This window comes from Manis javanica, chromosome 4 (assembly GCF_040802235.1).
Source record: "Manis javanica isolate MJ-LG chromosome 4, MJ_LKY, whole genome shotgun sequence".
Taxonomy (NCBI): Eukaryota; Metazoa; Chordata; class Mammalia; order Pholidota; family Manidae; genus Manis; species Manis javanica.
In genome coordinates this window covers 82755228-82768599 of record NC_133159.1, presented here as the reverse complement: position 1 = coordinate 82768599, position 13372 = coordinate 82755228, and the positions used below count along the sequence as shown (strand labels likewise).

The window sequence follows — 13372 nt, the reverse complement described above, 5'->3', positions numbered from 1 at the left end:
GTACATCTGTGCTAGAGAAAAGAAACCAAAAGGAGGCAGTTTTGTCTCCTCACCGAAGAGAACTGGTGACAGTGTGCACATTTGGCCCCGCTAAATGAGAAACGTGCTTTATTCCCAGGCAGCATATAACAGAGATTTGAGAGTCTGCCAAGACTTATAAAGTCCCCCGAATGCTTTCCACTTCTGTTGATATATATGAGAATGAATTCTCATTCTCTTTATGAAGCCAAGAATGTATCTCTAACGTCTTTGAATTTCTGGGTAGGAAAATGAATGGTTTAGGGGCGCTACTGATGTTTGCATCTCTTCTTCCTGCTGCTTCTAGTAAGAGATGGACTGCATCTCATAAGACTGGCAAGACAGTGTTGGCAGGAGACCAGTCAGCCTGATCGAGTGGTTTATTATTTCAATTGAATTGTGAGAGGAAAGAAAAAAGTACTCAGATAAAGCTGTAAGACCATATTAGATACTATGGCAAATAAAGGGATGGCACAGAAAGAAAAATGGTCGACGGCTTTCCCAGCAATTTTCAGAAGATACCAGGGAGTAGACGGGGGTAACATTAACATTCTCAGTTGTCTATATACCCACAAATAGCAGATGAAAAATTATAAAACTGAACTCCAAAGACCATGAACAGATTTTGGTAAAAATCATCTCCTAAGTCTTATGGAGATGTTTTGAGATGTGCTTCCTCACTGAATGTGACAGTGGGAAGGTGTATCTTGTTTGGAATAAACAGGTCTAATCGAAGGGCTAGGGAGGAGCAGTATATGTCAAAAAGATATACACAAGCATAGAAATCCACAAATTTGATGGTGAAGTGTAGAAGAAGCAGCTGCACAAGAGTGAAATGAAAGAAAAAAACAGAAATGTTATCCAGGGACTACATCAGAGACCTTGTAACCAGATGGTTAATATGGACAGGCAATATAGAGGAGCCATGCAAGCTTTTACCGACTTCAGATGAAAATCCCACTCCACTAAAGGTAAAACATCTGAAAAATTATTGAATTGCCTCTTTGGAAATTTAATCTCACAAAAGAGAAGCAATGAGGGGATTTGCTGCATTCAGGTATTTCTGGCTCCTTATAAAAATTCATTTGGGGAAAATGCAGCTAAAAGAATCTTGAAGGGAAGTCAGCAGAGCAGCCCATGTCATCTTAGAGGTCATTAGGCCACAGAAGGGTGGACGTATCACACCTTGAGTAAATCTAATTTCAGTAAGTTTTGAGAAAATAACAGAAAACAATCCCATAGTCAGAAGCATAACCTGAAGATGGATCAAGAAGAATGAGAACCTGTCCAATAGCAATGTGATGATAGCAATTACTGTTTCCCACGGAGTAGGGAAAGGGTTAAGCATTAGATAACTCAGTGTTCAATGAGCATAGAAAATAGAGAGCACATTGCCAATGATGGTCATGGAAGAGTGGTATCAAGATTTAAGGATGTTTCAGAAGTACCAAAACCTTGAGTTATCTGAATTTGGAAACAATATTAGGAAAAAATGGAAATGTATTTTGTCTATTAAAAGTAAAAGAGAGAAAATACACCCACTACTTAGAGCAGGTGGTACACTGTTAACTTACAATTAGAGGGAACTGTTCAACTCTTATTATCGTCCTCACTTCCCTGTAGAGAATGCTCTTAGAACTTAAAAGGATAGGGAGAACATATTTGAGAGTTGAAGCCTAATAGGTAAAGATACAGTAAACACATGTCACATTTTGCTTCATCAAATGAATTTAAATCCAAAGTGTCTGGCAAGGAATTTTCTACTTTAAAGCTTGAAAGAATACAGGGATCAAGGCCACAAAGCTGTACTGAATCAACCTTGGTCACACGCAAACCTCACCCATCTGCCTCTCTCACTGACAAGCTCCCTCCCACTACACCCTCTCTCACTCACTTCAGTTCCCAGATTCTCACTTGCTTCTGTCCTGTCTCCTGGTTTACTTGCTTCTCTCACCTTCTCTACCAATGTACTACTTTATTTTCTGGCTCATGCTCTGTCTTTGCCCTCCCATCTCAGCATCTTCATGCCCAGCCCTCAGTTATCAGAGTTCTGTTGAATTTAAACTCAAGCCTTCCTTTTCTCACTGTGCAGTACCCCCTCCCTGCCTCTTAGCACAGAGGGTGTTACATAGCATATCAGAAATAAACTGCATGCTTCATTTTTCAAAGTATTTATGCATGATATTGCTGCAAAATCAATGTGGATCCCCGCTTTTTGGAAAAGGAAAAGGTGGATGTAGTTCTGTGAGTGGAGAGAAGATAGAACACCAGAAAGCTTGAGATCTGACCCCAGTGAAATTCTACAAAGATCATTAATTTTTTTTGAGATACATAAAATGCACAATTCTTAGTATACATCTTAATGAATTTGGCATGTATATACACTCATGTAACCTTGATCAAGATCATTAAACTTTTGACTTGAGAGTGCTAGTAAAGGAAGAATTTATTAAGAGTCGGTGTAAATTCAGTTAAGTACAAACCAAAGGCTCTCCTTTCCTATTTTGATAGATTTATTAGGCAAGTAGTGAACTTGGTGTAAAAGATAAGAATATGTAACATTGGTAATGGTTCAGATAAAGAAATGGCAAAGCCATTAAGCAGCTATGACCAAATAATTTAAATATCAGATCCCTTTCAGACAGAAGTTGCAGTGATTGCCACAGCACGCCATCCTTGGTCCCACCATTTGAATAGCACTTATTTATAGGTGTCATAGAAAATATTCCATGCCTATCAGATGTGTGGAAGACTTAAAGCTAAGAAGAACAGTTAATGTGCCAGATAACAATCACAACTTGAAAATAGTTCATTCACCTATAAAGAATAGGCCAAAACTAATAAACTCATTCTAAGCATAATAAACTAAGTATGATACAGCAGGGGTAGGATTGAGGCCCTCTAGTTCCTCACTCTGTGGTCCTAAACTTTATAACTAACAAAAATTTTGACTGATCTAGGATTTGAAAATACTTTTGATTATCCCAAACAAATAATTAATTGACAAAGATGTGATTCTAGAAATCTGTAGTCCTTCACAATGTTAATTTTGAGAACACTTATATTTAAAATCAAATGCATCCTTTATCCTTAAAAGAATTTAGTATCACTTTCTCCACACACACATCCACACATAAACATTTCCACCAATCAGGAATGGCTATAGCAGATCACTCAACCTTTGTATATCTATATCCTGCTTGGCATAATGAATGCAGGTTTCCTAATCTCCACAGATGTGTGTCCAAGAAGGCCTCAACTAACCATATGTGCTTTACGGATTATGTGTGTCCTTCAGTGAACAACAAATTTCAGGAATGTGTACTCAGGATATTCATAAACTGGCACTACTACTTGGAAGCTTTGAGTTTTAAGCAAATGTCTAGATTTTCAGTCACTGAGAATGGCAATTCATTTTCTTTGATACTCTTCCCAAAATAATTTAAAATAGCCATCATTCTTTTACCCTCTTCCAGATTAAATACATAATTCTTTAAGAACTATGATGAATGAAGTGTAACTTTTTACACCACATGCTTATAACTTTTCGAGGCTCCAAGGACTTTGTTTTATTTAGTTTGACATTAAACAATAATATTTTAGTAAGTGACGGCAGAAAATCTCCAATATAGAGCCAAAGGCACATTTAATGTTTACAGAATGTGAACTTGATTCTTAAAATAAAATTTATTAGAGATGTATATTATTTCTTCTGAATAAGCTTTATAAGCTTGATGACTGTGTAGGGAATTTCTTGTTTAATCACCTCTGATTATTTACTGGTAATTTCAGTCAAGCCATGATCTGGTTTAATGGAACAACTGTTTTTGACTGGCTTATTTACCAAATTGAAAAACTTATTTTCTATCACATATAAGTAGCCTTTTATAGCCAGAGTAACCTCATGCATTTACTGCCTTAAAATGTTATTAGAATATTTGAAACATATCCAGATACTTTGACTATGATTATTTTGTATTTAAAGAAGTACTCAATTCTTTTCATGGCTCCCATATTAATAAAAATGTTCCATAAATATTAACAAGTAGTTATTAGCCCATACAACTATTCACTTATGTGGTACATTTGGTATATAGATGAATGAAATATCTACTTATTTTATTTATAATATCTATTTTCATAAATATGTGAGTACACATTATGTTACAGTCATCTGAAGGAGCAAGATAAACCACATGGGGTGCAAAAATGCATAAAGCCTACCAAGAACTGCATGGAGGAAGCTAAATATAGAAACTCTCTATACCATGAAGTAGAATTTGCTAAATAGAGAAAGAACAGATGAGTCAGCATGGTGGAGCGCTCATGATCATAAAATCTGGTGTTAGGTAGGTCTGGTCTGAATTCCTGCTTCATCACTTACTTCAATGAATCTCATCATCTATAAAATGCAGGTGTTTAAAAGAGAGAATGCTTAAAAATCATGGCATGGCCTGATACTTGGACCTCAAAAGGTATTTGTTATCATTAGTTCCACATAATAGGAAAAATACTATAGGCTGTTTGCAAGGGGAACAAAAGTGAGGATACAGAGGAGAGAAAAGGACAGAGGGAGAAGACAATGAGGAATATGGGAAAGAGGAAGAGAGAGAGACCCCTTCCTCAGTTTGGTTAGGAAAGGACTGAAGAAATGTGCAAAAAGTGGTGGCATATGGGATGTCTTTGAAGGATGGGTAAGATTTTGCAAAGTAGATATGGGAAGGTCGGGTATTCTGGACAGAGGACTCAACATAACATCAGGTGTCAGAGGAGTCGAATGAGTTCAGTATGGAGCATGTGTCCAGTGTGACTGAAGCATGTGGATTTTATAAGCGAGAAATGAGACCAAAAAAGACACGTTGGTAGAAGCCTTAAATGCTAGACTTAAATGTGAGACTGTGTTTAATTCAACAGATTTTTTAGTAAGGTAGTGAGAAATTTAGTCTGTGCTGTACAGCCTAGATTAAGATGACAGCATTACATAGGGTAGGGTAGGAAAGGAAGAATCTGAAGAGGAGACTTACCAAGTAGGTGCTTACATCTGCATTAGAGGAAATGGGAAGTTCATTAGCAATGATTAAACATTGTAGTTGACAGGGAAAGAGGACTCAAAAGATACTGCAGATCCAGAGCTCAGAAAACTTGGCAACAGATGAGATATTGGAGTAGAAGTTGGAATGAAATATAACTGAAATTTCAAGCCTCTGTGATTGGAAAAATCCTAACACTGTTCACAAACCTGAGGAAATCAGAAGGAAGATCCAGGTTTGTGGTGTTGATGAGTTCAGTGAGTGGTGCATTTGAGATACCATATTCTAGTGACAATACTCATCATGCAGTTGATAAATGTAGATCTTGAGTTTATGAGAGCAATTCAGAATAGAGATATTGATTTAGACATCTAGTGCCCACCTGTGAACAGACTGAAGTGTAGTTGAAATGATACCTTCAACGCATTGAAAAGAAAATAGTGAACTCTTGTAAGTTTTCTATCATCTTACTCTTGCAGAGTTGCGTGAGCTGTATATACTAATGTAAACTTGTAGTTTGAAAGCTCATGAGCATATTGTCATTTAGAGCTGAAATAGAAAAAAAACTAAAAAAGGGTAACCAAGCTCATAAAAAGAAGAGCAGAAAAGGCAATACCTGAGAGAATATAGGAAGATGGTTTTAAGGAAGAGCCAGACCTCCTTGAACACGGATCTTGAATTCAAACAAAAGATTCTCTTGTTCAAAGTTAAAAGCAAAAGCAGCAAATCTTGACCGCATACTAATTTGACAAGCCCTGTTACATTCTTCTGTTTTGTTTTATGGAAAAAAGTGTTTTTTATTGTTGATGAAACATCTTCTGTGTTTCACATATTAAGCACACTTTCCAATTACTGTGAAGAACAAAGCAGTGTGCATCCGCATGAAAAATACTCCGTGGTGAATGAACAAAATCCACGTTCTTTAAAAGTAACAGAGCATCTTATTTAGCTATTAAATGAACCCAATTAATTAACATAAATTAGAATTTTTAAATAATTAAATATATTCTTCAAAGCATGACAGGTGGGTATGCTATCATAGCACTTTTCTGAGTGGAAATCTAGAATTCAAATACAGTGATATAAATGCATAGCTTACACATTTTTATTCCCCTCATTCCTGGCAATCTAAAATTTTCCAGTATAAATGCATTACCCTTTGTTGCTTTTCATTACTATTGGATCCTTCAGAGTCCAAAATTGAGAGAAAAGAAAGCCACCGCCACTGCAAAGGGCATCCTTTCTTCTGTCCACAAAAATGCCGTTTTAGAATAAGTAGTGGAAAACCTATGGAATGCAGTTAATTAAGTCTTGGGTTTCAAAGCTAAATCTATATGTACATATTGCCCATCTTTCTGAAGGCAGAAATGTTTAAGCTACAACTATGAAAAGTATATCTATGGAGAACTGCAATATCCAGAGCCTCCTAAGTTACATAGTGCCACATTATATAAACAGGGAAATTTGGGCTGATAGTAATAATTATTACAAGGTAATGTTTTCACATGAATACTGTCGGTAATTCAGTGCCTATCTTTTAGGATGTAATTGGCAAAGCTCTGCAGTACCTTGGAACATATGGTGAACTGAGCAACATAGAGCAAGTTGTGGCTGTGATCGATGAAGAAATGTGTATCAACTGTGGTAAATGCTACATGACCTGTAATGACTCTGGCTACCAGGTAAGAATTCTGCTGTAATTAAGATGCTGTGAGGCATGTTTCTTCTGGTGTTTTTAGCAGAAAGCATCTTCTGTTGCTAAGTGTGAGAGGCAAACCAGACATGCCAAATGTCGCTCCTCAGCAGGGGCATATCTGTCCTCTCCCTCTCCTTGGCATAGTTGATTTTTAAAGGAAATCTGTAACTTATACTAACTATGCCACTATTCAGGGCACAGTATTATTTTAATATCATTTCACCACCCATGGAATTGGAAGAAAAATTTAACTGAAAAGAGAAATTCACACAATGCAAGTCATTAGGAAGCATTATGCTTCAGTACAGAGGCAAAGCAATGACCATTTATCAGAAATGACCTGATTCCTTCTACCAAAAGAGAATTCTCTGCCGTTCAACACTGATTGGGTCTTTACTATGGTTAGAAAGAAAAAGCATTTCCCACCAATTACTTGTGGAGGTTGGGACCAGAAATTCCTATGTAGCTGGAAAAGCCAACCAGCTGTATTCCTGCCACGTGAGCAGAGCTGTAGATTCCTCCCAGCTCCTCACACATTGGCTGAGTATCTGCCACGGGACAGTGAAGAAAAAGTGAGGATTCAACTGTCTTCAGGCAAAAACCTGCAGAATGATATTATTTTCATTAAACTGCTCAAGCTGTAAAGAAGTATAATAAAGTAAAATAAGATCCCTTTAAGACGATTAATGGAATTTTCAAGGTAGATAAAATGGCCCATTTTAAAAAATTGAAGTTCATTTGCCTTACTCAGCCTGGAGGAAGGTCCCATGGTGCTCATGGCAGGATTTTGCATATTCTTCTGACCACCTAATAGAGATAAGGTAGACATATTTTAATTTTTAAAAAAATCTCCTCCTCCTTAATTCGACATCAGCTCTATACCAAGTTTTTGCCCAGTGTATCACTTTTTTTCTAGCTGAAAGGTGTCTTTAATAGTTACTTTGAAAATGCTAATCATAGCATGTTCACTTTCATTTCATTTTTCCTCTAATTAACGGATCAGAGATAAGTAAAGAATTCCTATCATTAAAATCACAGCTTTAGAGTTCTCATATCTTAAATCTTAGAAGTTATGATTCCCACCTTGGAATCCTAACATTGTTACAACTTCAGGAAAAATAACCTTAGCAATGAGGAAAAAAACATAATTATGCATTAAAAAGATTTTATAAGTCATCCTTTTAAAAAGACCTAGAAGTCTGTCTTAAGAAGATAAAAAAACAGAAGATGAAATCAACTGAATGTAAAGTTTTATACATTTGCAAATTTCCAATGAATAAGACTTCTAAGACGTAAGTATTGTATTATTTTTATCAACTGGTCCTTGGGTTTCTATTTATAAAAGCTACATAAGGAAGAGATGTAGATTTTATTCACTCAAACAGCCATCTGAGATGTTGTTTTATAAAACCTGGCAACAATTTGTGTGGACAAATCTTCTTATAGTTTGTCATAGCGACAGTTCTTGTTCAGATATAATATGGTGGTTTCCTTAAAGATCTTACTTATTTTTTATATTAAGGAGTCTGACATAATAACAATAATACCATTTTCATTTTTATACACACAAGAGAAAGAATTATAGTTACATAGCATCATTAGGTGAAGGAAGATTTTTAACAAAAAAAATTATTTTGAATTGGATTATAACACGTTGTATATGACACAGGAAAAAGAATAATGCAGTAATTTGAAAATGTAAGATTTGCAGATGTGGCCTCAAGGAGTATGTTAGGGGTTGGGGGACTTAATGTCCCTCACAATTTTTACAGCCCCTCCTTCATCACTCCAGACTAATACACAGTCTGAGTAAATACACTGTACTTGTTCTGCAAGTAAGACTTCCAGTCAAGTCCCCTAAGTTCCCTCTGCCCCCACACAGCTGCCCTGAAGTCCCCCCAGCTGGAAATTCTTGTATGTTATTCCTGTTGTTGAAACATTTCTCATTAATGGGAAAATAAACATCATGACTTAAAAAAAAAAATCTCAGTTGTAAATTTCACATTAGGTATTTTTATTGCTTATTATAGATTGCTTCATGTTGAAAAAAAAAAAGGCAGGAAGGAAGTGGGGAAGGAAAGGAGATAGGAAGGAATAAACTGTGGAGTTTCTCCAATCCCTGAGCAGTTTCAGAGCCGGAAGGCCGTGCCCTGGTTCTCACAGCTGAGTCACGTCAGGCTCAGATGAAGCCACGTGTCCCGGATTTTCTCCCTTTGTGGTGGGACATTGCTATAATTGTCTCGGAAACTCTCAAACCTCAAAGCAGGCTCTTAAGCTAATTTTTTTCTACAGCTTTCTTATAAAAACTACACGTGTATATTGAAATCCACATAAACCGTATAGTTTGAAATCCACGCAACTACACTCATTGCCCCATCTGAAGATAATTCTCCACTGTGGACAACAGTGAGGGTGTGGAGGGGCAGGAGGATGTGTGCGAGGCCCCCGCCAACCTCAGGAAACAGGCGCCCCATCCTGGTGGTGGAAGGACCTGAGCTCTGCTCAGAACAAAGGAAACTACAGCTACTGTGTCATGACATATTTTCCCCACACAACACAAGAAAAATGCCTCTGAGGAATTTTAAACATTGTGTTTCTAATTGAAAAGAATTTTTTTCTTTTCTTTCTTTTTTCCCTTCTCTTTGGCAGCTCAGCTGTTGCTACAGCCACAGCAGAGCACTGGTCATGCTCCTGCCCAGGCGCAGCTCTGCTGCCATGGAGAAAAATGTCACTGCTAAAATGGGGGCATTCTTGACCTTTGTGGACAGTGACATCAATACTCCTTATTTCTGTTTGCAGGCTATCCAGTTTGATCCCGAAACCCACCTGCCCACCATTACTGACACTTGCACAGGCTGTGCTCTGTGTCTCAGCGTCTGCCCTATTATAGATTGCATCAAAATGGCTTCCAGGACAACACCTTATGAGCCAAGGAGAGGCTTGCCCTTGGCTGCCAATAATCTGGTGTGTTAAGGTGATTTGTGAAACAGTTGCTGTGAACTTTGAGGTCACCTACATGTGCTGATCTTTTTAATTGTGATTATTATGTTCAGTTGTTTCTAAATTAAAGCAAGCAAGCACCTAATTCCTTAAACATACACATATAATTGCTAAAGAAATTTCTAAATTGAAAAAAGTCTACTGCCAGAGACCATTCAATAATGGTCATGTAATAGAATAATTATTTTCTGAGGATGGTTGGTAAATAACTGTGTAGTGGTTAATTGGATGTTTACCATCAGTTGTCCATTGCGAAAAATATTAACTTTGTCTGGCAATTAATGCAACAGTTACCAAATTTCCCTCTGTTGTGCTCTGTCTTTGATTTCTAACTGTAAGCAAAATGAAGTATTTTTGAACAAAGTGTAATTTAAACTACAAGAAAATGTTTCCAAGTAAGCATTTGATCATTTAAAAATGCATTTAATTTTAACACTGTTTCTAAGCAAATGTAATTAGCCCCATAAAGCACAAATGAAGAAAGTCAAATAATGATTTACTACGGAGGCAAAGAAAACCAAAAAGGGGTTACCAAACTTCTTTAAGGTGCCTTTACTGAAACAGCTTCGTGCCAGATACTGACATGGAGAGTATAAGTGGCCATTGATGTCACTCTGTGCTATGCACCACATATGCCTGAGATGGGTGTCTAAACTCTACCAATGAAACACCATGATATTCTTCTTCAAATATTTAAACTATGTTTCCAACAAAATAAGCTGTTAGGTTGGAGCTCTGGTTAAAGCCATCCTTGTGCTATGCACAGATCTGCTCTCTCTGCCTCCAGTAGTAACCTTCATGATTATAGCAATTAATGTTTGAACAAAGCCCAAATTATACAGCAGTGGGTCATGTGCTTCATTAATCAAGGATGAAAAATGTAGTATTGGTAATGTATATTAAATGTGCTAAAGCAGTTTGACTACTCTCTATTTTAGTGTTTATATTCAATTTCAAAAGTAATGAAATTTTAAAAAATATTCTGTTATTGACAAATAATATTTTTGTATTTCTCTATTTTCATTATCAGCAAATAGCATCATGTGAATTAATGTATCTCTTCTTTGTGACATATTTTTATATGAATCCATAAGTAGTAAATCTTTAAATAATACTCTGTGGCATGTTCCTGACAAATGCATAATCATAAAAAATAAAATGTTTGATTATGCACTTTTAGAAAATCACATTTACTACAAAATCTGTATAACTGAGTAATATCAAATAAAATTTCATAAGGGAATTTGAACAACATGGTCTTTTTCTGCCATTTTTGCAAATACAATCACAAGTCAACCATTTAGATTTTGAGGTGGAGCAGTTTTTGGTTAATTCTACAGTGAATTCCATCCACATGTATACACAATGCTAGTTCAGATCTACCGAGGGTGATGACAGTGCAGTCATTCAAATGCTTCATGTTCTGTCCTTCTTACCCAGGTTTCTCTGTTGAATTCAACTCTATTCTGCCAAAGTGCACCTTTCACTGGCCATAGGCCTGGCTTCTTACAGTGACCCTGGGGCAAGAGGCATGGGAAATGGTAGCCCACCACTGAAAGAGCATCTTCACTTTAAGAAACATCCATGCTTCTTAAGTTCATTGTGAAATATTAAGGACTCATATAAACTGACTCCATTCTTGCTCTGTCACAGTGGAGACAGTTTACCTTTTGGACATGGTAACAGCTTAGCAAACAGTTCAAGTTATCCAGAAATTTGCCAAGGCCATTTTGATGCCACCATAATGTATTACCTTTTACTTTAATCTGATGAGAAGTTTTTACTCTGAGAACTTTATGAAAATACAGCCTATGCACATATATCTGAGTCCTCTTCAAGATACTGGCTGCCAGGCAGAAATTCCCTTAATAGAGATTGAAGAAAGTAGTAGTTTATGACGTTTGCATCCTCCTCTGAGAAAGAGTGGATTAGCTCACAGCAAGTTAGCTCTTTTCTTGAACTACTTTGGGGTGATCAGGCCTTGAGCTAGGCCATGGCAATTCATGATTTTATATTAGTATGTTCCCCACATATCTTTCTATTGTATCCACTTACTGTTTTACACTAAGAAGCATTTCTTATCCATGTAGTTTATAGGAAACATACTTCAATTTTGCTTACAGAGACTCAGAATAGAGGAAAAATGAAAATCACATTATTTCATCCAGCAACATGTTATTAACCACAACACCCACATTCTCATGGTTCCTGACCTTCAGATATGAGGGAAGACAGGATCAGACCAAGGAGTCTTATGAGTGTTTCCTATGTCTAAGAAGCTGCACTAACTGTTCTACATGTATGATGGTTAATTTTATGTGTCAACTTCACTGGGCCAGTGCCTGGATACTTGGCCAAGGAATACTCTAGATGTTTCTGTGAGGTGTTTTTGGATGAGAGATTTCCATTCAAGTCAGTAGAGCCTGAGTTAATCAGATTGCTCTCCATAGTGAGATGGGCCTCATCCAATTAGTTGAAGGCCCAAATAAAACGGAAGTATATCTTCCCTCAAGCAAGAGAAACTTCTCTAGCAGATGGCCTCTGGACATCCTCTATAACATTGGCTCTTCCTGATTCTACAACAGACTGTCTTTGGACCTGAACTGTAACCTCTCTTCTGCCTGCTGGCCATACTCCCTTGTCAGTCTTTTCCACAATGACATGAGCCAACTCTTTAAAATAAATCTCTTCATACACACACACACACACACACACACACACAAATGCACACACACAAACACACATATACACACTATTGGTTCTGTTTTCTGGAGATCCCTCACCAATACAAAATACATTATTTTAATATTAAAATGATTAAGGTATGTTCTATTGCTTTTTCCTATGAGGACATTGGTGCTTAAAGAGCCTAAGTAACTTGTTAGAAGTCACACAAAAACTTGTTACAAGTCACAGAGCAAGTCAGGTGTGATTCTAGGTATGTTGGGTATGTCTAATATACCATCTGCTTTCCCTCTTCTCTTCATCCAGCCAATCACTCATTTTACAAATATCTATCAAACCACCATCACATACCAAGCACTGGACTAAGGACTGAGGGTATGAACTCAAATGATGAAGATTCCCTAAATACAAGCTGCTTATAATCAACAGGGGAAATGGGCACATAACCGTTAACAGCATGTGTGATGAGTGCTAGGAAAACAATTTTAAGAGAAGGGACATCTAGAGCCTACTCCCTTGACAAGATGATAAATGAAGCCACATTTTTAGCTCATAAAGGAATGTCTTAAATAGGTAATGAAAGGGCATCTCAAGCAGTAAAGACAAGAAGAAAAGCACAGAAATGTGAAAAGTATAGAATATTCAGAAAACTATAAGAACTTGAAATTAGCTAGAACAAAATGAACATATGTTGAGAGGTAAGGCAGAGAGAGAGAGAGACACGTTTGAACCATCTATAAGTCCCTCCGGGAATTAGAATCTATGTTTTATTCATTCACTCATTCATTCAAACACACTTAAATACTTCCCTTAAATGCTGAGCACTTTCTGGTTGGTGGTGATTCAACTATAATCAAGAAAGACACAGCTCCTGCCTTACAGAGCTTATGCCTCAGCGGAAGACACAGAAAGCAAGTAAACTGTCAATCACAGTAAGTACTTT

General features: G+C 36.9%; 1 protein-coding gene across 4 annotated transcripts in view; it reads left to right on the top strand.

Annotated features, from left to right (window-relative positions):
* Positions 1-10996, top strand: part of DPYD (dihydropyrimidine dehydrogenase) — an 870115-nt gene extending 859119 nt beyond the window's left edge. For all 4 annotated transcript variants that reach the window (XM_037024395.2, XM_037024389.2, XM_037024403.2 and 1 more), the window contains 2 exons: positions 6590-6730; positions 9544-10996. In XM_037024395.2, coding sequence (XP_036880290.2) covers positions 6590-6730; positions 9544-9717 — 315 coding nt within the window. In that variant the 3' untranslated portion in view covers positions 9718-10996. The remainder of the gene's footprint in view (positions 1-6589; positions 6731-9543) is intronic.
* The last annotated feature ends 2376 nt before the right edge of the window (positions 10997-13372 follow it).